The sequence below is a fragment of the Capra hircus genome, chromosome 10, assembly GCF_001704415.2.
Source record: "Capra hircus breed San Clemente chromosome 10, ASM170441v1, whole genome shotgun sequence".
NCBI classification, from domain to species: Eukaryota; Metazoa; Chordata; class Mammalia; order Artiodactyla; family Bovidae; genus Capra; species Capra hircus.
Window position 1 is genome coordinate 33396896 of NC_030817.1, and position 26488 is coordinate 33423383.

General features: G+C 40.4%; 1 protein-coding gene across 2 annotated transcripts in view; it reads left to right on the plus strand.

Annotated features, from left to right (window-relative positions):
* C10H14orf105 (chromosome 10 C14orf105 homolog) overlaps window positions 5192–26488 on the plus strand; it is a 30890-nt gene continuing 9593 nt past the window's right edge. For both annotated transcript variants that reach the window (XM_013967205.2, XM_005685907.3), the window contains exons 1-3: window positions 5192–5567; window positions 9359–9441; window positions 25324–25410. In XM_013967205.2, coding sequence (XP_013822659.1) covers window positions 5345–5567; window positions 9359–9441; window positions 25324–25410 — 393 coding nt within the window. In that variant the 5' untranslated portion in view covers window positions 5192–5344. The remainder of the gene's footprint in view (window positions 5568–9358; window positions 9442–25323; window positions 25411–26488) is intronic.

A 26488-nucleotide genomic window follows, 5' to 3' on the forward strand; every position in this document is an offset into this window, starting at 1 on the left:
CTGAAGCTCCAGTACTTTGGTCACCTGATGCAAAGAGCCGACTCATTGGAAAAGACCCTGATGCTTGGAAAGATTGAAGGTAGGAATAGAAGAGGGTGGCAGAGGATGAGATGGCCGGTTAGCATCACCAACTCAATGGGCACAAGTTTGAGAAAATTCCAGGAGGTGCTGAAGGACAGGGAAGCCTGGTGTGCTGCAGTCCATGGGGTCACAGAGTCAGACACAACTTAGTGACTGAACAACAACAACAAATAATGTTGTTTTTAGTAGACATTTGTAAAAGCAATAATTTGCCTTAGGGGGGAAAATGCATATTATTCAATTTAGGTCTAAATCCTAAATGACTGTTTAAACCAGATAGAGACCATGAATTAAAGATTAAATTTCAGTGTAAATTCTTCAGACAAACATCTATGGATAACAGAGTTAAAATGTAATCTTGTTTCAAGGAAGGAAGGAAAGAAGGAGAGAAAAAAGTTTTTCTAAAGCTGTCTTAAAAAGGGTTATTATAACCAAAAGTTGATATTCTCCCAATTAGAGATGAAATATACAAAAATTCTTTGCCCTAAGTTAAGTCCATTCAGTCAGTTCAGTCACTCAGTTTTGTCTGACTGTTTGTGAACCCATGGACTGCAGCATGCCAGGCTTCCCTCTCCATCACCAACTCCCCGAGCTTGCTCAAACTCATGTCCATCGAGTCAGTGATGACATCCAACCATCTTATCCTCTATTATCCCCTTTTCCTCCTGCCTTCAATCTTTTCCAGTATCAGGATCTTTTCCAATGAGTCAGTTCTTCACAGCAGGTGGCCAAAGTATTGAAGCTTCAGCATCAGTCCTTCCAATGAATATTCAGGACTGATTTCCTTTAGGATTGACTGGTTTGATCTCCTTGCAGTGCAAGGGACTCTCAAGAGCCTCCTCCAACACCACAGTTTAAAAGCATCAATTCTTCGGCACTCAATTTTCTTTACAGTCCAACTTTCACATCCATACATGGCCACTGGGAAAACCACAGCTTTGACTATATGGACATTTGCCAGCAAAGTAACGTCTCTGCTTTTAATATGCTGTCTAGGTTTTTTCTTCCAAGGAGCAAGAATCTTTTAATTTCATGGCTGCGGTAAGAAACTCACACGCTGGCTGTCTTCAGAGTAGCAGGAATGTGATGGTTTGGTTTTAGCATTTAATTCAGCGATGCACTTGCAGACTGCATTTTAAGTGTAGAGATATAAATGTGATCCAACTGATCTCATTTAACAGTTTATACAAGAAGCCTCCATTCACATTTTCTCCATTGGCTTTGCTTTAGCACTTTCAAATTGAGTAGGTCTGTTTGGACTCTCACCCTCACACCCAATATATGGATAAATATAGAGAGAAATAATCAATGGGAAGAAAACTAAGATTTGGGTCATATAACAACTGTGCTTAGTTGGCATCCAAACACATAATTCACATGACTGAAAAGGCCCCCATGATTGCTTATCCATTACATACCAATTGCTGAAAAGGCTATAACTTTATCGAATGCATAGTTCAGGAATCCTGTAAGCATTTAGTATTTAAATCCCACTTACTGAAAGGCCAATGCATAGTAAGTAACCCATATGTGAAATTAAATCCAACCCTAAGGAATATTTATATATATGTTGTTTTTAATCCTGTCTGAAGCCTTTCCAAGAAAATGCTATGCTGAAGGATCAAAAGGCAATGTAACCAACCTGACTCCAAACTGCCAACCTCCTATTCCAAAGAATATCACCTTTTCATGTTTGGGAACGCATGTAAGAATTAAAGATTTTAAAATTTGAAAAAAAAAAAAAAGGAGAAAAAAAAAAAAAAGAATATCACCTTAGCAATCACCATCTGCTTCAATAGAAAACAACCAAATAGATATGCCCATAGCCCACTTAAGAAAGAAGTTCATTTACCCAATATTAGGTTGCAGAAATTTTAAAATTACTACTCATGACTATAAACAGCCATTGAGTATTTGCATGCTTTTCTATTTGTATCTGCTTAGAGTCTATTGCTACTGTAGTCACTTCCTTTTTGATTCACACAGTACCGAGTGGGCTACCTGCTGGAAACCTGCCTTTCTTCATGGCAGCCTCTTAACCTCCAAAAGTCATTTTACTAAAGGAGTCAGGGAGGGCCAACAGAGTGTGGATGACCCTGGGAAGTTCGTCAAAACCACGGCAAGAGCTATCCAATCACAACCCCACAAACAAAGGTAGGTAATGTCACCACACAAGTAAAAGGAAAAAAAAGCTCTAGTCTTGCTGACTCTGATGAGATACTGTCATGCAAACTGGGCTGGAAAAGACTGTAAGGAAACTTAGAAGGCACCTAACCTGCTCTGTTACCCAACTCAGCCCTCTGTACTCAAAGGCAAAATTGTCTCTTATTAGACAAGAGGAACGGAGAAGGCAATGGCACCCCACTCCAGTACTCTTGCCTGGAAAATCCATGGACGGAGCAGCCTGGTAGGCTGCAATCAATGGAGTTGCTAAGAGTCGGACACGACTGAGCGACTTCACTTTCACTTTTCACTTTCATGCACTGGAGAAGGAAATGGCAACCCACTCCAGTATTCTTGCCTGGAGAATCCCAGGGACAGGGGAGCCTGGTGGGCTGCTGTCTATGGGGCTGCACAGAGTCAGACACGACTGAAGCGACTTAGCAGCAGCAGCAGACAAGAGGAAAATCCACCTATCTCCTGAGTGTGCATTAAGTTTCTATAGAATTTAAATCCACTCAACAAGATTCCTTAACAGTTTTGCCCAACTTGAGAGCAAACCAAGAACAAAAGCAGAGATTTCTGGCTGCAAAAACCAGCTTTGCAGCATTTGCTTTCCTTTCCGTCCTGCCTCTGGATCTAAAGGCTGAAGCCCAGGTGAGAAGCAGGGCTAACAAATGCATGGCTCACCCCACGCCCTGTGTTCAGAGATCCCAGCACTGGGAGCCTATGCCAGGAAGCTTCCTGGGGGCTGCATGGTCAGGCTGTCTGTGGAGCTGCTCCAAGTTGCGGCTTCCATCCCTCAGGTGTGGAAATGGTACCCCTAGCTCTTGATCCCTACTCCTCTCCATCTCCTCCAGCCTCACCATCTTTTCTCTTCTCCGTGCCCTCTGTCTTAATAAAGTTTTCTCTGGGCATTATCTTCAGATTTAGAAAATTTAACCCCTTCTCTGCTTTATCCTATAAATTTATAAACTTGGATTCTCATTTCATATTCATAAAATTTTAGTACTACATATAACGTACACTATTTTATCATCTTTACACACTATCACTGGCTATTCATAACCAGTCTTGAACTGAGGAAGGGTCATTATATATAAAGTATAGCTGATAGTCTGAGGAGCGGGCAAGGTTTTGTGAATGAGAGTTTTTTGTTTTCCAAATCTCGTTATTAAGAAATCATATCCTATATATAACTCTATAGGTGAGGTCAAATTCTCCTTTTCCTCTTTTAATGAAATTGAAACTATTTTCACTATCATTCTAAGAAAAAACATATGATAACTTTTAAAATAGATATTAAGCATGCTTGTTTCCTCAGTTAAATGGGTGCGTGCACACTCAATTGTGTCCGATTCTTTGGGACTCCATGGATTGTAGCCCACCATGTTCTTCTGTCCAAGGAATTATAAACTCCTTTAGACGGGACTAAGTCTACTTTAATGGTTTCTGACCAATGAGTGATAAAGATACGGGCTAATGTTTACTTCAAATCTGCTGTATGTCAGGTACTATTCTAAGAGCTATAAATTAACTCATTCTTCCTGATGCATTTCTATTAACTCCATTTTACAGATGAGAAAACTCAGGCATGGAATGGTTAAGTAATCTGCATGAGTTACAAAGCTTGGAAGTAGTTAATGATAAATGGAAATAAACATGGCAGGAATCTTCATTTCTTTCACTATTTCCTGAGCAGCTAACCAACTTCCTCTACAAAGGCTCACATTCTCTACAGATATCTCAAAAGTAAACAATAGTAAATCAAAAAAATGAGAACTGAATGGTTCTCACTGGTCCAGATCCATGAAGTCCACAGTTTCCAGTATAATTTCTAGTTCATTTGTTAGCTTGCAATACTTTCCCTTGCTTTTAGAAATACTTAAACTAATTGTGTCCAAAAAGAAACCTGACTAGATACTGTTCAACTATTTTAACCTTTATAATTAGTTTCTTGTTACCAAAAGTATTGTTTGCAGATACTATTAATATATGATGCTCATGTACAAGTCTTTCTGCCACAGAGAAGATTGTGTATAAAACACAAAGGGAGAAAATTAAACTCAGATTTCTTTTTCGATGAACTCTATTGGCTTATGAGAATTTCCAAGCCCCTTAGCAAATGAATTTTGCAAAAGTAAAAAAAATACATACCTTTGAACTTCTCTGTATCCCTGTAGGGATGTGATGAAAACATAAATAATCTGTGGTCATGGACAATTAGAAACTGAAAGTGAGTTCTGCTTCTACATATAAAGAAAGAATAAAATAAAAATCACCCATAATCCCATTATTCAAAAATCACTATTCAACATTTTAGCACATCTATCTTCAGTCTTTTTTTTTTTTTCAATTTTTTTAAAACAAAACACATAGGCTATAGTTGAGTTTGCTTTTTTGTCATCACTGTTGTTGTTTATCGTATATCTTTGTCTTTTGCTTGAACTATTTATTCAAGAAGTTTGTCCCTTCATTCCCAGGATTAAAGTGCTATTGTCTCCCTACCCTTCTGTATTCATCTTCAAAGGCAATTCAAATTATTGACAGAAAAATCATTTTAGCTATTCTGCTGTTTCCTATTTGGAAGATAAATTCTTCAATTAAAGTTAAAGATTAACAAAGCCCCTAGGTGATTAGCTCCCAACATTTCCAAAGGTGACTTAGCTCTTCTCAGTTGGTAATTCTTACACATGATGGCTAAAGGTATGCACAATGAAAGGGTCAAATTGAAGTTCTCTGAACCTCTGCTCTCCATTTCTGTTAATGGCCTTCCTGGTGTTAGAGATCTGTTTAATGATCAATAGTTGTTTCTCTTCCTACCACTGAGTGTTTCAGAAAGTAGCATAACCAAGTCAATGTTTAACTGGATTCTTTGGGTCTGAAATGGCCAAGTAGGAGTTGAAGGGAAGTCTCCATAGAAACCAACCTCCCAGGAAGTGGCCAAAGGGTTAGTGTGAAGTGAAATAAAGCTACGCAGATGTCATGAAGGGAAGAAATACTTTGGAGCTGGGCTAACTTCAGAAGTTCCTTGATTAAAATAAGCCACTTTAAAGGCCCCAAACCACTAACCTCATGGTTTTACAGAGGTCTTTAATGTGAAATGGGCCTGAGTCACTCTAAGTCTCACCCAAGGGTGACCAAGGTAGTACCTTTGCAAAACAAAGAGGAAGAGACTCCCTTGGGTGGCCCTGTGGATTTTGCATTCACTCAGAATCTGGAAGAAAACAGTTTATACTCATTTGCAAGACTGCAGGACCGGAATAAAGCTTTAGAAGGGCAGTTGCCACCTCTACGAGAGACCTGGTATGGAAGATATTCTGAAGGTAAATGTAAAACCCAGCAAGAAATTTGTGGGTGTGGGCAAAGGAGAGCTACTGATAGATTAACCTGTCTACCTCTATAATCCATGAAGTTTCTTAATTGTTGAAATATAAAGGGACATTTGTCAACAGGAGATAATGTTTGTCTATTTTAAGTATTCTGGGCACGTTAGAATAGGTGTGCGAACTGGGAACTAAGGGCTTTTCATCATTCCACACGAGAAGGAAATAATCATTTTGGGTCAGCTTGGTTTATAGTCCTTTTGATATTTATACCTAGCTTTGCCAGGCAATTAAAATTCTTTTCCAATAGACCTTAGATGTGACAAATACTATTTCATTCCACTTAAATGAGATGACTATGAGAATAGTCAAATTTATAGTCAGAAAGTACATTGGTAGATGCTAGGGGCCAGGGGGAGAGGTGGGAATGGGGAATTAGTGTTTAATGGGGACAGACTTTCAGTTTAGGAAAGTGAAAAATTTGGGAAATGGATGATGGTGAGAGCTGCACAACAATGTGAATGTACTGAGCTGCATAAATACGGTTTGAATAAATACAGTTAAATATGATTAAAAGAGAATGTTTTATATTATGTGACTTTTACCACAATAAATAAATTAAACAAGTTCCATAGATAAAAATGTGATGATTATGATAATCATGCATTTCAGTTGGATTTTAAATGTAAATCAATCTCTCCAGTATCATTTCATGCATCAGGCTTTGTTGTTTTGAAAGCAGTACTATAGAAATGAATTCATTCTGATGCGCATTTGGAAACCACTCCAAACTGAACTCATTTATTGCAGTACAGATGAGTGGATGGGGCACCCTCTCCCCAACCCCTGACTCTTCATGATCATTTGTAGAACTAAGAGAATTTTTCCCATTATGATTGGAAGATCCAAGCCAGAAGGGGCTATAAATTCTCCTGTGGCATTTTACAAGATATAAAATATTTTATGACAATCATGATGATACATAAACAGATGATACTTAGACATTCTAATCAGGGAAGAGATACATGCATATATACATACGTGATATATATACACACATACGTACATTATTTTTTTTCGTCACATTCTGTATTATTATCACAAGTAAGTTCCCATTATTGGCCAGAATATATATATTTTGTGTGTGTGTGTGTATATATATACATGCATTCCTTTTTAGTGTCTAGTAAGTCTTAGATCTAGACCTGGTACCTAGATCTAGAATGATCTTCATGGCTACTTTCTATAGAACTGATAACCTTTGACTGGTTCCATATAGCCTTTTCTTCTTGTTGTTGTTCAACTTTCTAAGCATGTTAGTAGGACTATTCCGCTTAGTCTCACTGAATAATTCATTTTTTATCTAAACCTTCCATCTAGAGTTTTAAGATTTTGATAACCAAAGGGTAAAAGCTGATTCTAATGTGCTAGAGTCTAACTGGGAAATGTTCTTATTTTTGAAATTGCAAAATCACATTAAAAATAAATAACATCAGTGTTTTATAGTTTTCTATATATAGGTCTTTAGTTTCTTTAGGTAGATATATTCCTAAGTATTTTATTCTTTTCGTTGCAATGGTGAATGGAATTGTTTCCTTAATTTCTTTTTCTACTTTCTCATTATTCGTGTATAGGAATGCAAGGGATTTCTGTGTGTTGATTTTATATCCTGCAACTTTACTATATTCATTGATTAGGTCTAGTAATTTTCTGGTGGAGTCTTTAGGGTTTTCCATGTAGAGGATCATGTCATCTGCAAACAGTGAGAGTTTTACTTCTTCTTTTCCAATTTGGATTCCTTTTATTTCTTTTTCTGCTCTGATTGCTGTGGCCAAAACTTCCAGAACTATGTTGAATAGTAGCGGTGAAAGTGGACACCCTTGTCTTGTTCCTGACTTTAGGGGGAATGCTTTCAATTTTTCACCATTGAGGATAATGTTTGCTGTGGGTTTGTCATATATTGCTTTTATTATGTTGAGGTATGTTCCTTCTATTCCTGCTTTCTGGAGAGTTTTTATCATATCAGCAGATGAATGGATAAGAAAGCTGTGGTACATATACACAATGGAGTATTACTCAGCCGTTAAAAAGAATTCATTTGAATCAGTTCTGATGAGATGGATGAAACTGGAGCCAATTATACAGAGTGAAGTAAGCCAGAAAGAAAAACACCAATACAGTATACTAACACATATATATGGAATTTAGGAAGATGGCAATGACGACCCTGTATGCAAGACAGGAAAAAAGACACAGATGTGTATAACGGACTTTTGGACTCAGAGGGAGAGGGAGAGGGTGGGACGATTTGGGAGAATGGGAATTCTAGCATGTATACTGTCATGTAAGAATTGAATCGCCAGTCCATGTCTGACGTAGGGTGCAGCTTGCTTGGGGCAGGTGCATGGGGATGACCCAGAGAGATGTTGTGGGGAGGGAGGTGGGAGGGGGGTTCATGTTTGGGAACGCATGTAAGAATTTAAGATTTTAAAATTTAAAAAAAAAAATAAATAAAAATAAAAAAAAAATAAAAATAAAAATAAATAACAATGGGATGGTAAGCATTCTGAACACTATCTTCAAGAGACCCACATTCTAACCCCAGCTTCACCAAATACCAAATAGTATGACTTTAGGCAAGTTGTTTCATCAGTTTTCTTCACCTGTTTATCAAAAGTAAAAGTAACACATGTCTATACCACTTCAGAAGAAGCAAATTAAATAATAGGGTGATATTACCCAAATCATGGCATAAAAATAAGGTGTAGTCACATTGCTGAAATATATTTTGCTGAAAATATTTACATTTTTAAATCCAACATGTGTTGGGTCTTGCTTGATATCCTGAAATTCTTGAAAGAAAGGAAGGTCATAGAGATATTCTTCAGGTGATCATTCAAATGTTGTAAGGATAGAAACACACAATTACCCAGGAATTTTTCCATTTAAAATGCAAAGTGGGACTACAGGATAGTCTGCACAACAATCTCAAAGTCAGAATGCATCCAGATTGTTATGAGGAAAGGACAAGGAGGTCATTCACGTAGCATTGGTTATGGTAGCAGTCCCAAGAGCCCAGGCTAATCAAACTGAAAAATGAAATCCACATGGATCTCTTGAGCTTCTCTGTTTCCTAATGAGCTTCTCTGGTTCTTTAACACTGTAGCCCTGGGTTATTTCATCAAGAAGAATATTGATATGTTGTGTTAGAGTGGCAACTTGTGGGAATTTATTTCCCTACTTGCAGTGGGGGAATGGATTATTTAATTGGAAACATTCAATGATAAGCATTGCATATTCCTATTACTCACTCAAGTTCCATTTCTTTATCACCTCTCTAATACCTATCCATCTATTAATCTATTATACCTGAAAAGAGAACTTATTTTCACTTCTTAAAGTTATGTTTTTTTCTGATTTCTATTTATTTGGGAAGGATTTCATAAAATTAAAACAAATCAATAAGTCTCTATTTTCCAAGCCAAATTCTATGTCTGAATAACATTTCTAGTCAATACATTGTTAATTGTGCAATTGTTCCTCTAAATATTAATTGGGGAGGAAATTAGGAAAGCAGAAATTAAATCCTGAGTCTAGGCTAATATTTTATCATTTGCCATTATGTGGGGCCCCTGCTTTATGTCTTTCATCTTCCTATTCAACATATTGGTTAGATATACAGAACTGAAGATACAAAATGGTGTTAACAAAGTCTAATAACTAATAATCAATTTAATGTCATAGGAAATTGCTTTTAATGGTTTGTTTTTGTTTCTCTCCAACCCTTCAAGGGCCAAGGGCCATGTATTTTGACTTCCCACTGGAACAGCAAGAAACAAGTATTATTAAAAGGCATCCACCCCGAAGACTTCAAGTAAGATGCATTTAAAGGCTTCATAAGGAATTTCTTGGATTTAATGGTAATATCCCTTTTTAACTATAATCATATAAGAGGGATATTGACAATGACTAAGCTAATGAGAATGACGGTGTTAATAAAGAGAACGCTGTCAATGCAAACCACATTTCTTTAGGATTTCCTTTTGTAATGATTTCACTTTTAAGACCACCACCAAAGGAAGCAGGTATAGTACCAAAGATATAGGTATGAAGGGACACAAAGGATCTGAATCTTGCACTGATTAATTGAATGACTGTAGGGCAATCAAGGTAACATATAACAGTAACAACTACTGTAACTAATTACCACTGATACAAGTCTGTTACACTCTAAGCAACAATGATCTTTGTCATTCATTTAATTTTCATACCCCTCAATGAGAAAGGAAGGATTATCCTTGTTTTATACATGTGCTTCAGAGAGTTAAGTAACTTGCCCAAGGACAGTAGGGGCCACATATCAACCAGGCCTCCAAAGCCTGTGCTCTTAACCATTGGCATAGATGATCTCTACAGTTCTTCTATCCTTAAACTTTCATCATTCGAAATATTTAGTTAATGAAACTGAGAACACTGAATTTGAGGCTTCCTACGTGGCACTAGCTGGAGAAGACAATGGCACCCACTCCAGTACTCTTGCCTGGAGAATTACATGGACAGAGGAGCCTGGTAGGCTGCAGTCCATGGGGTCTCGAAGAGTTGGACACGACTGAGCGACTTCACTTTCACTTTTCACTTTCATGCATTGGAGAAGGAAATGGCAACCCACTCCAGTGTTCTTGCCTGGAGAATCCCAGGGACGGCGGAGCCTGGTGGGCTGCCATCTATGGGGTCGCCCAGAGTCGGACACGACTGAAGTGACTTAGCAGCAGCAGCAGGTGGCACTAGTGGTAAAGAACCTGCCTGCCAATGCAGGAGATGTAAGAGACATAGGCTAGATCCCTGGGTCCAAAAGATCCTCTGGAGGAGGGCATGGCAGCCCACTCCAGTATTCGTGCCTGGAGAATCCCATGGACAGAGGAAGCTGGCGGGCTATAGTCCATAGGGTCACAAAGAGTCAGACAAGACTGAAGTGACTTTAACACACTGATTTCAAGGCAGCAAAGCAGGAGTTTTAAATGCATTCACCTTAATAAATATTTAATGAATTCCCTGTAGAGACCTATAAATTTTAAGAACCCTCATCCTAGAAGGGGAAAGAGATCCATCTGAATGGCTCCTCTGAAGTGAGCATCAGCTAAAAGGAGGGTTTGGAGCTCTCTTGTGAGCAGGATCTATCACTGATATTTGAAAAATGGAATTGGAATCAAACCCCACCTGCTACACAACTCAGTCAGGTCTCTGGACTAATCCTAGGGGTATCTGAGCTCATTTGTTGGGGATATTTCTATTTAAGTTGGTTTTTATTTACCTGTCTTCTCCAGAAGCTCACAATCATTATTTGAGTGATTATATCTTTTGGTTACCAAAAAAGGAGGATCTTTTCCCAAAATATTAGAAACCATAAAATATTGTTTAGTCAATGTAAAATAAAGTGCAATTCTATCAAGTTAATATATAATTTTTAACATTTTGGGCATATCTCTACCTAAAGTGGCAATTTTAAAACTTATGTTTTGTTTCTAAATCATTATAAATCAAATGCCTCCTTTCAAAGAAGCTCATTTTATATGTTCCTGTGAGGCCTCTAAGCTGAATAACTCAAAAAGAAGATTATTACTATAAACAGTGAAAAATATTTGTGTAGGAGTTTGTAGTTCACAGAGTCCTTTTTTATATCTATCAACCGTAAATAAGTGAAAGTCAGGCTTTGACTTTCTCAAGTCAGTCAAACTCAAAAAGAGAAATTTGGTATTTCAGAGTCAAAGACTGCATCCCCATATCCCAACCAACCACCTTAACAATGAAGAATCAAAACAAATTATTTGAGCATACAAACTACATTCAGTCTTATATCTTAAGTCAATAACACAGTATGTATCCCTTGAAAGTTTATGAATAAATGAATTAATGGACAGATGAATGAATGAAACCCATTATCCTGGTGAGACTTCCCAGGTGGCATTAGTGGTGAAGAACCTGCCTATGAATGCAGGAGATGTTAAGAGATGCGGGTTCGACCCCTAGGCTGGGAAGATGCCCTGGAGATGGAAATGGCAACCTACTCCAGTATTGTTCTCTGGAGAGCCCCAGGGACAGTCTACAGTTCATGGGGTTGCAAAGAGTCAGATACAACTGAAGTGAATTAGCACACACAGCACATCCCTACTGGGGAAAAAAAAATCAAAGTGATCTCCCTACTACTTCATATCTGTAGCATCACTGTGGAGAAGGCAATGGCACCCCACTCCAGTACTCTTGCCTGGAAAATCCCATGGACGGAGGAGCCTGGTAGGCTACAGTCCATGGGGTCACTAAGAGTCAGACACGACTGAGCGACTTCACTTTCACTTTTCACTTTCATACATTGGAGAAGGAAATGGCAACCCACTCCAGTGTTCCTGCCTGGAGAATCCCAGGGACAGGGGAGCCTGGTGGGCTGCCATCTATGGAGTCACAGAGAGTCGGACACGACTGAAGCAACTTAGCAGCAGTAGCAGCAGCAGCATCACTGTATCGGAAGTCAAATGGACTAGACAAAGCAACCAATGTGATAATTTATAACGACATAGGAGTTTTTTAATGAACTCAAAAGTTGGCAGGCACCTAGACTTCAGGGAAGAGCTATGTCTTAGAACCTGAAAGGCAGAAGAACTCACTCTCTCTGCATCTGCTTTCTCTCTCCTTGCAGATTGACTTTCTCTAGTCCTCGAGACTATTTGGTAAAATTTGGCCACACTGAATTTGCATCTCATAATTCTAGTCAGACAAACTAGTCTAGCCCTTTTGGCTCTAAGTCCAAATTCCTGGGAGATTTTTAAAATATTATTGGCTCAGCTTTGCTCGTGATTCTAGCTCTGTTCCAATGAGCTATGACCAGAGAATATGCTCATACAGTAGAAGTGTGAGCAGGGGAGCCTCCACTCCCCCCACCAATTACCACTCCATGTAGATTATAGAGGCAGCTCCCAGAGAAGAGGGAAATCACTGGGAACTTGGCAGACACTCCCAGAGATATCAACTATAATTATCTTCACAAATGAGGCTCAGCACATTTTCCACCACAAATGGGTTTTTGAGAGAATAATAAATGCTAGGTTCCCATGACATGCTAATTAATAGCCTAATCCCTGCCAAAGAAAATTATACAAGTATTTTTAATTATTAAACCAAATATAATTGCAACCTAAATAATTTGAGTTTCATATTTGGCACACTCCACTTCCTAAACATCTAATAACTCCTCAAGTTAAGAGCAGGTCTTGAACTAAGGTTCTCCAGCTCGGAGATGCTGAGATCTGAGAAGCTCTGCCAGGGAGCCCTGACTCAAATGTATCTGCCCCATATTGAAGAGGTGATCATCAATAACCTCTCTGAGAGATTCACTTTCTCATTCAACCATCTCAGGTCCAGCCTAAGGTGGAGATGGTCCTCCACCCCTATCCCATATAGAGTTTCCTCAAATGATCTCCTTGGATGATTCCTTCATGTCCAATAAAGTTTAGTCGCTCAGTCATGGCCAACTCTTTTTAACTCATGGACTGTGGCTAGCCAGGCTCCTCTGTCCATAGAATTCTCCAGGCAAGAATACTGGAGTGGTTGCCATTCCCTTCTCCAGGAGATCTTCCTGACTCAGGGATCGAACCTAGGTCTCCTGCATTGCAGGCAACTTCTCAAAGATTTGCTTAAATCTCACTTTTCCTTTAAGGCTTACATGACAACCTATTGACAGCTGCAGCTCTTACTCTTGACACTCCTGATTCCCTTGACTCTTCACTGTTTTTTCTCTGGAGCACTTATTTCCATCTAACACACTAAGCAATTTGCTTACATATTAGGTTCATTGTGTGTTTTTTCCACCACCTTGCAACGCCTCATATTTCACCCCAGTGCTAGAGTATAATCTTCACAGAGGCAGGGGTTTTTGTCTGTTGTCTTCACTACATATCTAAGTGCCTGGAGAAGTAGCTAGCATATAAATGGTGATTTATAAGTATGCATTAATCAATGTTCAAAGAATGAATGGAGAGGAGAGAAAGATGAGCATAAACCTGGATAATTCATTACACTATTTGAGGTCTTAGACAATTTGTCACAAACTTATTCTCTCTCAACGTTTCTAATCCTTTGGCCATTTTCTATAATCTCTTTGACAGGTGAGAGTTCTTTGTATGCTTTAGATCTGGTCCTTTGTTCCTTATATGTGTTGCAAGTATCCTCTATGGTTTGTCTTTTCATTTTGTGTGCGTGTATGTGTTTGTGTGTACACAAAGAGTTTGATGTTGTCAAACTTCTCAATCTTTATCTCTGTTTTCTCTCTCATATTTTGTCAAAGAAATTTTTAAATTCCCCAAGTTCATAAAGGTATTTTTATTTCTAAAATTTAGAATCTTTAACTTTTCATATGTAGGTCCTAATCCATCTATTTAAGATGGATTAAATTAATTAAGCCATTAAATTCAGGTGTGAAGCTGGAATCAGATCTTACATTTTTTCCATTTGATTAGTCTCTTGTCCCAGAACTGTTTATGGAATCATCCTTTGTGACCACTGATTTGAAACTTTACTTCTCTCGTGTATCTGACATCCACAGCTCAGTGAGTCTGTTTCTGAGTTCTCTCTTCTGTTGAACTGGCCTATTTATGTATCCACAGGAATTCCTCTCTGTCTATATACCTTTAAGCTAAGTCTTAATATCTAGTATGGCAAGTTCATTTGCCTTTTTCTTCTTCAGAATTGTCTTTGCTATTTACAGTCCTTTGCTCTTCCATGTAAAGTTTGGTTCTTCATGTCAAGTTCCACAAAAAACCTTTTCAGCATTTTGATTGGAATGCATTCATGGATTAATCTGGGGGAAATTAACCACATTTACAATACTGAGTTTTTTAAACCATGAACTTGGTATAAATAATTCACTCAAATTTTCTTTTAGGTCTTTCAATAATGTCTCATTTCTCTACAGGGGCCTTGTGTGATGTAATTTTAGGTTTGTTTCTCTACATCTGTATCAGGGTTCAACCAGAGAAACAGAACCTATAAAAGGAGATATATATCAAAAGACTTATTACAAATTACATGACGGTTACATGATTTGGAGGATGATTGACAAGGCAAGGTTAAATCACAGGACAGGCTATCAGAAAGGGTAGACTGGAACTGTAGGGCATCAGCAGAAGCTGCTATCCACAGTAGAATTTCCTCTTCTTCAGGAAGACCTCAGCTTTGCTCTTAAGGCCTTCCAATTGGTTGAATCAGGCCCACCCAGATTATCTAAAATAATCTTCCAAGGTTGTGTGGTAGTTCAGTTACTAAGTCATGTCCAACTCTTATGACCCCATGGACTGTAACCCACCAGTCTCCTCTGTCCATGGGGTTCTCCAGGCTAGAATACTGGAGTGGGTTGCCATTTCCTTCTGCAGGGGATCTTCCTGACCCAGGGATTGAACACTGGTCTCCTGCACTGCAGGCAGTTTTTTAACTGAGCTACCAGGGAAGCCCCTTAATCTTTTTTACTTAAAGTCAACTGATTATTGACTTTAATTGAATCTGCAAAAGAATTTCACAGGAGCTCCTAGATTAGTGTTTGAATAACTGTACACTGTAACCTAACCAAGCTGACACATACAACTACAACTGGCCATCAAAACATCCCATTTGGTTTTTCTATCCTACTATGAATGAGGTATTTTTCCCATTTAATTTTCTAAAAGATTATTATTGGTGAATAAGAAAGCTAATGATTTTTATATATTACATTTTGAGTTCCACAACTTGATGGAAATACCTTGGCAATTCTAATTGTCTATAGATTCTTCCTGACTTTCTACATAGACAATATTTTTTATAAACAAGAATAATTTTTTCTATTTCTCCCCAATTGTGCCTCATACAGATTTTCTTGACTTTTGCAATAAATAAAACTTCCCCTGCAATGCTGAACACAAGCAGTAATAATGGACATACCTTGCCTTCCATGTCATGAATGAGACTGGTTCTAAAACTAAATACATTTGCAGTAGAATTTTGATAGGTGCTTGTCAGAGTTCCCAAAGGGTAAAGATGGCACGTTCAAATTAGGATAAGTCAGGGAAGTTTTCTTTACAAGTAATAGGGCTTCCCCAGTGGCTCAGCAGTAAAGAATCCACTTGCAATGCAGAAGATTCATAAGAAGTGGGTTTGATTCCGGGGTCAAGAAGATCCCCTGGAGGAAGAAATGGCAACCCACTCTAGTATTCTTGCCTGAAAAGTCCCATTGACAGAGGAGCCTGTCAGGCCACAGTCCATGGGGTTGCAAAGAGCTGGACATGACTGAGTGCTCAAAAAAACAGCATGGATAAGGGGTGTTGGAGAAGACTCCTGAGAGTCCCTTGGACTGCAAGGAGATTCAACCAGTCCATCCTAAAGGAGATCGGTCCTGAGTATTCATTGGAAGGACTGATGTTGAAGCTGAAACTCCAATACTTTGGCCACCTGATACAAAGAGCTGACTCATTAGAAAAGACCCTGTTTCTGGGAAAGATTGAAGGCAGGAGGAGAAGGGGATGACAGAGGATGAGATGGTTGGATGGCATCACTGACTTAACGGACATGACTTTGGGTAAACTCCGGGAGTTGGTGATGGACAGGGAGGTCCATGGGGTCTCAAAGAGTCGGACACGACTGAGCGACTGAACTGAACTGAAGGGGAACCAGAGAGGGTATTGCAATAGCCACTAGTGGCAGCTGAGAAGTGGCTATATTTAGCACAAAGGACTTCTAGAACCTAGAAAGGGAGAGTGAGGTAGAGGAAGCTGCTTTGAGAGGAGGGTGGGACATGGCCAACCCAATATGACTTTGCAGGGAGGGAGACAGAGGAAGAAATATCCTGACTCCATTCTCCTTCTTCTCTCAGATCTCCTTAGTAGGGTTCTTTAGTAGTTGACCCAAGTGGAAGCCAGAAGGCAGGAGAAACTGCTTACTCTCTTACAGGCAGAGAACAGAGTAATGTGATAAGAGGATCTGGAGAAATAAATAGAAGCTATCTGGCACAATGCTTTTCACTCAATTACCAACAGTTTTCTCATTTATCTTATTCCTAGTATGCTACGAGTTTTTCCCAGGGCTGAGTGTTAAATTTTACCGGTTTTTATTAAATAATTATTAAATAACCTATTAAAATGATCCTATGGATTTTCTTTTTAACCAGTTGATCTAATATATTACACTAATAGATTTTATGATGTGAACCATGTTTGTATTCCTGATATAAACCCTACTTGGTCATGAGATATATATATATACACACAGAAATACACTACTGAATTTTATGTGCTTAGGACTTCCCTGGTGGCTCAGATGGTAAAACGTCTGCCTACAATGCGGAAGACCTGGGTTCAGTCCCTGGGTTGGGAAGATCCTCTGGAGAAGGAAATGGCAACCCACTCCAGTACTCTTGCCTGGCAAATCCCACGGACAGAGGAGCATGGTAGACTGCTACAGTCCATGGGGCCGCAAAGAGTCGGAGACGACTGAGCGACTTCACTCACTCACTCACAGGGTTTTTATATATATTTTCATAAGTGGAGTTGTTCTTTAATTTCTTTATATATTTTTCCATCTTTTTTCCCTCAAGGTTATACTAGTTTTATACAGAGGATGAGACGGCTGGATGGCATCACTGACTCGATGGACGTGAATCTGAGTGAACTCTGGGAGTTGGTGATGGACAGGGAGGCCTGGCGTGCTGCGATTCATGGGGTTGCAAAGACTCAGACATGACTGAGCCACTGAACTGAACTGATACTAGTTTTATAAAATGAATTGATTATCTTTCCCTCTTTTCTGTTCTCTAAAACATTTGATTTAACATAGTTCTTATCTATTCCTTATAAATTTAATAAAATGGGCCTGGTGTAAAATAGATAGCTAACGTTGTATATAGCGCATGGAGCTCAGCTTGATGCTCTGTGAAGCCTTGGAGGTAGAGTGGGAGGTGGGTGTAAAAGGCTAAGAGTATGGGGATATATGTATACATACAGCTGATTCAGGCTTCCCTGGTAGCTTAGTGGTGAAGAATTTGCCTGCCAATGCAGGAGACATGGGTTCCATCCCGGGGATGAGAAGATCCCCTGGCAGAGGAAATGGCAACCCACCCCAGTATTCTTGCCTGGGAAATCTCACGGACAGAAGAGCCTGGCGGGCTATAGTCCATGGGATGGCAAAGAGTCAGACACGACTGAGCGACTAAGCACATACGCAGGCAAAACTGATTCACTGTTGTACAGCAGAAACTAACACAGCATCGCACAGCAGCTATGCTCCAATAAAAACAGAAAACAGGCCTGTGAAACCATCTTTGATCACCTGGACTTTGGTGGAAAGTGAGCAGCTTTCCTAGTAACTTAACTAGTAAAAGGCTGGTTCTGAGTTGATTTTTTATCTTATTTCTTCCTGATTTAACTTTTTAAATTTATATTTCCCAGAAAACTATCCATTTTTCTAAGCTTTTGAATTTATCGTTATAAAAAAGTCTTAGCTTCTTTATATTCAACTTTTTGATAACACCTGTAAAACAAATCTGGCTTACACTTTGATACAGCCCTTTGACTGGGTAAAGAGGTGAGTACAGCTCAGTCCCTGAGTTTAAACCATGAGCCTGGCTTTACGTTTCCTTCTTATATGAAGCATTTTTTAGGTCTCTTTAGCCTATGGAAATAACTTACAGCCAACAGGAGCCCTAAATGGCTTATGAATCAGCTTCCCCCAAGTCTTCCGTTCTGCTTTCTGATCTAGAGAGGTATTTATCTTGTATTAAAGCCTGACCACATCTTTTTGGTTTATGTTTTATTTTTCATTGCCAGATATTTGAATCAAAGAATGTTACTGAAATGTGAACTCATTGCAAAGCCTTGACCAGAAATTCCGCCTTGCCCGGACGATTTCTTGCTCCTTTGGACAACTTTACCTTCCTCCTAGAAACTTAAAGAACACATTCTTAAGTCATGATACCAAACACACTTTATCGTTTCTTCCAGTTGATCCTGCCACCTTTGTCTTCCTGCTAGTAAACAGAAGCAACCATCTCAGGTTGGAACTTGTCAGCAAGCTCTGTGACTTATGCTTGATGTAATCTCCTTTCCTGAATCTCCTAGCTGACACTCCACCACTTATTATCCTGACCATTTGTTTTATTTGAGAAGCTGAATAATCCAGCAATCTTTAGACATATCATTTTCTATATCATGAATTTTAAAAAGGCATCATTCTACCAATTCATCAGTAATTCCTCCCATTGTATTTTCTCTGAAGATGACAAAGTGAGGCATCTTGCTTCCCAGGCAGGGAAAAAGAACATTGATATGAACCCAGAATTCTTAGGCAATTTCATTTGACCAGTTTGTTGGGAGAAGCTAGCTTTCCAACACTTTTTTTTTCTGCAGTGCTTCTCAGGCTAAGAGCAAATGATTTAACTGAGGGATCCTGTTTGCAATGTTAGCTGCTGCCATCTAGTGCCCTTTGTGGAGAAATGGCATTCTTTAGGTTCTTTTCAAGGCCACAAAGTAATTGCCTAGGAGGAGTACTTAAAGATTACTACTACTACAGAGCCCCGGTTTGAGTTTCCTGAACCATACAGCAAATTCCCATTGGCTATCTATTTTACATATGGTAACGTAAGTTTCCATGTTACTCTTTCCATACATCTCACCCTCTCCTCCCCTCTCCCCATGTCCATAAGTCTATTCTCTATGTCTGTTTTTCCACTGCTGCCCTGAAAATAAATTCTTCAGTACCATTTTTCTAGATTCCATATATAGGGCATTAGAATATGGTATCTAGCATTCTGACTCACTTCCCTCTGATAGGTTCTAGGTTCATCCACCTCATTAGAACTGACTTGAATACATTCCTTTTTATGGCTGAGTAATATTCCATTGTGTATATGTACTGCAACTTCTTTTCCATTCATCTGTCAGTGGACATCTAGGTTGCTTCCATGTTCTAGCTATTGTCAACAGTGCTGCAGTGAACAATGGGATACATGTGTCTTTTTCAATTTTGGTTTCCTCAGGGTATATGCCTAGGAGTGGGATTGCTGGGTCATATTCCTAGTTCTTTTCATATTCCTAGGTGGTTTTATTCCTAGTTCTTTAAGGAATCTCCATGCCATCTTCTACAGCAGCTGTATCAATTTACACTTCCACCAATGCAAGAGCGTTCCCTTTTCTCCACACTCTCTCTAGCATTTATTGTTTGTGGACTTTTTGATTGGGATGGGGAGGGAGATGGGAGGGAGGTTCAAAAGGGAAAGGATATATGTGTGTATGTGTGTGTGTGTGTATATATATATGTGTGTGTGTGTGTATACATATATCCCCATGGCTGATTCATGTTGAGGTTTGACAGAAAACAAAATTCTGTAAAGCAATTATTCTTCAATAAAAAACAATTTAAAAAATTGGAAACTAAAAAAATATATATAACTACTACTTAACCATTATCACAACTGTGGATCCAAAGAAAATGAGGCTGAAATCAGAAAAAGTCTACAGAGTATACGATTCCAGCTAAATGTAAAACTGTGCAGACAATAAAAATATTTGTGGTTGCCAGGGGGTTGCGGGGAGAAAGGAATGAACGGGCAGAGCACAGAGGGTTTTGGGGGGTAGTGAAATTACTCTCTATATGATGCTATAATGGACACACGTCATGATACATTTATCCAAACCCAGAGGATGTACATCAAGAGTAAGCCCTAAAGTAAATCACGGACTCTGAGTAATGATGATGTGCCCATATAGGCTCACTGATGTAGCATGCTGGTGAGAGATGTTGGCAGCACTAAGGTTGTATGTGTTTGGAGACAAGAGTACGGGAACTCTGTACTTGCTGCTCAATTTTGCTATGAATCTCTCTCTCTCTAAAACATAAATTCTATTAATTAAATATATATATGTAAATAATATATAAAATATATAATATATATACAAATATGTAAAATACATACATATTTGTATCAATATATAAAATTATATATGCAAATATAAAAAATACATATATACACATCTGTATCAATATATGTATATGTGTTTTACATATATGTATATAACTGTATATTTCATTGTATATATGTATCATATGTTGTATATATGTATCATATCTTCTTTATCCATTCCTCTGTTGATGGACATTTAGGTTGCTTCTCTGTCCTAGTTCTTGTAAATAGTGCTGCAATTAATACTCAGTTGCATGTATCTTTTTGAATTATTGTTTTCTCTGGGTATCAGAGAAAACCATGCTCTGGCTATATGCCCACAGAAAACACACACACATATGTATATGCATATGTATACATACGTATATGCTGCTGCTGCAGGTAAGTTGCCTCAGTCATGTCCGACTCTGTGCGACCCCATAGACGGCAGCCCACCAGGCTCCCCCGTCCCTGGGATTCTCCAGGCAAGAACACTGGAGTGGGCTGCCATTTCCTTCTCCAGCGCGTGAAAGTGAAGTCGCTCAGTCATGTCCTAGCGACGCCATGGACTGCAGCCCACCAGGCTCCTGCGTCCATGGGATTTTCCAGGCAAGAGTACTGGAGTCGGGTGCCAACATACGTATATAAAGAGTTACAAATACTTTACATCCTCAGGGAGACCTGTCAGTTCTCTACTATGGCATCAGTGACCTAGGACAAGGAAGATTCTATTTCTAGGCATCTGAGTGTCTGTGAGCACACTCAAGATAATAAACTGTTTCTTTCAGAGCACAATTTGGACCTTATATATGTATGTGTATGTGTGTGTGTGTGTGTGTGTGTATTTGTATGTATGTCCCTTCCTGCCAGGACATATCCCAGACTGACTGAATCTCAATCCCCAGTGAATAGCCTAGGAATTTTACTTTGATTCCAGGAGATTCTGATAAACTAGGTTTGGAAGCAAGTCTGAAGAAAGTAACATAGGATTTAGCAGTGAACAGACCTGAGTGTGAATCCCAGAATCACCACTTTCTAACTCTGCAAAATTGCACAAGTCATTGACCTCTGTGAAATAGGGAGTAACTTAATTTTCCACAGGGTTCCCATGAGGATTGAATGACACTGTGAGCGTGGCATGATGGACAGCAGTGGCTGCAGACATAGGGGCCTAATCACCAGAAAGAATCCAATCTTGAACCAAGTCCAGGGATGGCACACTTTCTTTGTGCCCATCCCAACCCCAGAATCCCCCCTCAGTCATTGCTGAGTCTTCCTCCCCTTGGTGCTTCAGTATCCCCTCCCTTGGGGTCCCTCCCCCTTCCTTTCCTTCTCCATCCTCAGTCCTTCAGGGCTCTGACTTGATTGACAGCAGGTCTCATTTACCCTGCATCTTCATGTTCTGCACAGTTGAGAGCCAAGACAATAAACAAACCTCTTTCTAATTAATACTGATTACCTCTCATTATCTCCTTGCTAAGCTAATATTTTTTAAAAAATCCACTTCTTCACTGAAGTGAGAATGAGACAGAGAACTACTTCCTTCCACAAATGTAAATGGCCTGGAACATTTTTTTTATTTTTTGGCATGTGAGATCTTGAGCTCTTCCCTCTTTGTCTCTCCTCCCTGTCTCCACACCCTTTGCTCCCTTTCCCTTCCTGGTCAGGTCAGGTTTGGGCTGCTCTATCAGAAAGGTCTGTGGTAGACCGTGGTGCAGGCCAGAGTCGTGCTCTCCATTATGGGAGCGCAACAGCCATTTTCCATGGTCTGTCCCTCTCTTTTCACCCTGGTCACCTTGAAAACCAAACTATCTTTCAGGCCTACCCCTTGATAACAGAATCAATTAGAGTACAATGGAAAATCCTTTGCAGATATATGAGGATTCGCCTATAGAGTTGGATGAAGGTGGCAGTGGTACTCACACTGTTTTGTTCTGTTTATTTATTTGGCTACACCAGGTCTTAGTTGCAGCCTGAGAGCTTTTAGATCTAGTTCCCTGACGAGGGATTGAACCCCGGCCCTCTGTGTTAGAAGCATGGTGTCTTAGCCAGTGTCCTGCTCACACTGTTTTCCGTGGCGTGGTGTCCTGGCTTTCCTCCCGCTTCTCAGGTGTCACTCCTCAGTCTCCTTGGCCAGTTCATCCCCATTCACCAGCCTCTCAGTGCTGGAGCACTCGAAGTCTGCAGTCCTTGATTCTGCTCTTCTCACTCTGGACCTCACTCATCTTACAGTCTCAAATGAACAGAGTGAGAAGAGCAGAGCCAAGGGCTGGCTACTCAGGGATGCTTCTCTGCCCAGGGATGGTTCCTACACAGGCATCTCCACCACAACCCTCCCCCTCTGTATGCCACCCAAACTGGGCCCTCTTCCAGGATTCCCCATCTCAGAGAATGACTGCACTACCCATCCCTTGTATTGATTTCTGTGGACACGTCACTCTCCTTCAGCAACCATCACGAGTCTTGCTTGGTCCATTTTAAGTATTTGTAGAGCCCATCAATCTCCCCACATGAGCCCCCAGCCCATCATCTTTGTCCTCCTAAATGCTCAGCCACATCTGTAATTGCTCTCCTTCAGTCTAGTCCCACACTGCACTAGAGTGATCGTTTCTTAAGAACTAGTGTTGCCATGTCCCTACTTGGCTTACTATGTGTCAATAGCTGCTTGCCGCTCTTAAGAATACAGTGTGCTTGTGATGCCCCATGAGGCCCTGCGTGACCTGGTCCCTGTGTGACCTGGTCCCTGTGACCTCTCCAGGGTTTGAGCCACTCTTGCTCCCATTCTCAACAGCAGCCGACTGACTTCTTGTGGTTCCTTCAGGAGATCACACTCTCTCCTGCCTCTGGGCTATTGCTCACGTGGTTCCCTCTGCTTGGGACACCTCATGCATGCTAAGTCACTTCAGTCGTGTCTGACTTTGTGATCCCATGGACTGTAGCCTGCCAGGCTCCTCTGTCCATGGGATTCTCCCAGACAAGAATATTGGAGTGGGTTGTCCCCTCCTCCAGGGGATCTTCCCAACCCAGGGATCAAACCCCATTCTCTTATGTTTCCTGCAGTGGCAGGTGGGTTCTTTACCACTAGGACCTCCCTGGTGGCTCAGACGGTAAAGCATCTGTCTACAATGCGGGAGACCCAGGTTCAATCCCTGGTTTGGGAAGATCCCATGGAGAAGGAAATGGCAATCCACTCCAGTACTATTGCCTGGAAAATCCCATGGACAGAGGAGCCTGGTAGGCTACAGTCCATGGGGTCGCAAAGAGTCAGACACGACTGAGCAACTTCACTTCACTACCTGGGAAGCCCGTCCCGTGAAAACTCCCAACCTCGCAATGTCTGCTTTAAACTTACTTCCTTGGGAAACTTGCTTGGACTGCATCCTGACCCTTCTCTCCCTTGAGTTAGTTTTCTAGTGCTGTAATAACAGAGTATAACAACTGTGTGGCTTAAAATAATAGAGATGCACTGTCTCACAGCTCTAGAAGCTACAAGTTCAAAATCAAGGTGTCGTCAGGGTTGGTTCCTTCTGAGGGTTATGTGGAAGAGTCTGTGCCTCTCTCTCAGCTTCTGGTGGTTTTCTGACAATCTTTGGCATTCCTGGGGGGTGTTACAGCAGCACCCCAATTGCTGCTTTATCTTCACATGGTGGTCTCCCTGTGTGCATGTGGTCCAAATTTGCCCATTTTATGGAAACACCAGACATACTGGATTGAGGGTTCGTATTCTGGGATGACCTCATCTTCCCTAAATCTACAAGGATCCTATTTCCCAATAAGACCACACTCTGAGGTACTGGGGGGGGGGTGGTTAGGACATATGAATTTGGGGGAGGGAACATAATTTAACTCATAACACCCCTCATTTCCAAGGTGGAGTCCTCCAGTTATATATTGTCATAGACCTATCCTGCATTTATCTGCAAAACACTGATCACACAAGCAATAGTGTATTTATTTTCCCATAGATTGCAAGCACCATGAGGGATCATGTCCATTTTTGTTGACCACTGCAGCCTCTGTCTGGCATGTAGCAGTGATTCAATAAATACTCCCAGAGTGAACCAATATATTCTGTAATCATCCAGACTGCTGACTGCATCTGAACGTGAGGAGATCAGCCTTTGTTTCCCAAGCCTGCTTAGCTACTTCCTAGTGCTCCAGCTCCTGGGGTATTAAGTTATCTGAGACAAGTAGAGCTGGAGGCAGATCACAGATCATCAGTTGCTGCCTATTCTCAGTGACCTCTTGAGACTCCAGCATCGTCTCCCTGTAAAGCCAAGCCCCTGTTGGAAAAATCCATGTCTAAGGTTTGTTAGCATATTGCACTTTCACTTTTCATGTGCCTCATAAGCACCTGGGACTATTACTGAGAAGGCTGAGCTTCTCTGGGGATCTTAAAAGTAGGCCACTTCCCTAGGACTGGAATGGTTTAGCTGGGTGGTTAAGGAATGAATCAAGTAAAGGAACTTCTGGGGCCTCCTTCATCTCTAATAGTTCAAGACCCTTGTTGTTTGATAACTGTGGACGCGGTCCCTCAATGCAGACAGAAAACGGTTCTCAGTCCTTTAACTCTCTGACCAGTATTTAGATCTCTGAGCCACTGGCAACAGTGCAAGAGAACGCTGACGAATCCAGGTAGGTCAAAAAGCCTTTCACACAGGTGGGACTGTAATCCTGTTGAACTCACCTTCCCTGTGCGCTCTCAGGAATATGTGCAGAGTGTTAAGATAGCTTAAGTTCTGGCTTTTATGTTTCATCATCTCATGGCATGAGGAATGCTGACTGCTCTAAATGTTGGACTTTTAGAAACTTGAACCCATTGACCTGCCACAAGTAATTACTTCTGAAAGGCTCCTGAACCAGCAAGAAGCCAGGAGGACTCACAAAGCAAAGGTGAGCAAACCCTGGAGAGGGAGGAAGCTTGAGGGGCCATCCTTTTCCTGTCCTCCCTGCACAGAAGACTTCAAAGGCAGAGCAAACTATTAAGTAATGCAGACTTAGAACTTTGTAAAGCGATGCATTCTCTCCTGGGCCTGCCTCCAACTGGAGATTATTCTTGCCTCTCAGATGAACTCTGAGCCCTTCTCTGCTACCTGGGAAAAACAGGGAGATGTTGATGAGAGAGGGGAATTTTATTGGGAAATTGGTGATTCTTAAAGCATTAAAATTTGTGAACACTTTCCTCTCCTGATTTATTTCAGTCACCTAGATGCTGCTGTGTGGCTGACTATTGGATAAAAGATGTCCAGCTACTCTTAGATCCTCAAGGCCATGTTTGTGATGCTGATGACAAAACAGCTGCAGAGATGGGCCCCTCCCCAAGGCTCACAGCTGCCGACACAGACACTGTCCACAGGGCAACATAACAGGGATCACTCAACACATTTGGCTGCCATGTCTCTTCCCCTTCCTGGCCACCCCCTGACTGCCCTTAATAACTGTCCACATCGTCCTCCTGGAGTTGATACACCAGGGAAGATCACTCAAGTCCTAAATAATCAATTTTCAATCCTTCCTAAACTACAGCCGACAGTATTGGACTATGGGGGTATACCCTACATAAATAGGTTAGCATCTCTTTAATGTCATAGTCAGACAATTATTCAAGGGCAGAAGCAGCAGAGAGAGAGAACCTGGTCTCACCAAACCAGAACACATTTCTGGAAAGATAGTTAAAGCACCTGTTGACACAGAAAGTAACATCTTGTCAAAATGAGATATAGAAAGATATTTCCATTCAACATTTGCAAAACTCTACAGGAACCTTAAAAACAAGCAAATTGCCCTTTCATTCACTGATAGCTTCACTAAGGAGTGGTCTGGAAGCTGCAATGGCCCACCTTTGATGTCTTAAGAGATCTCTATGGATTATAACTGATAAACAAGATTCACTGTTCCAAAATGGATTTCAAGTTTTGGATTGCAGAGTAACCAATTACCCCCCATCCTAACAAGTGTGTCATCTTTCATA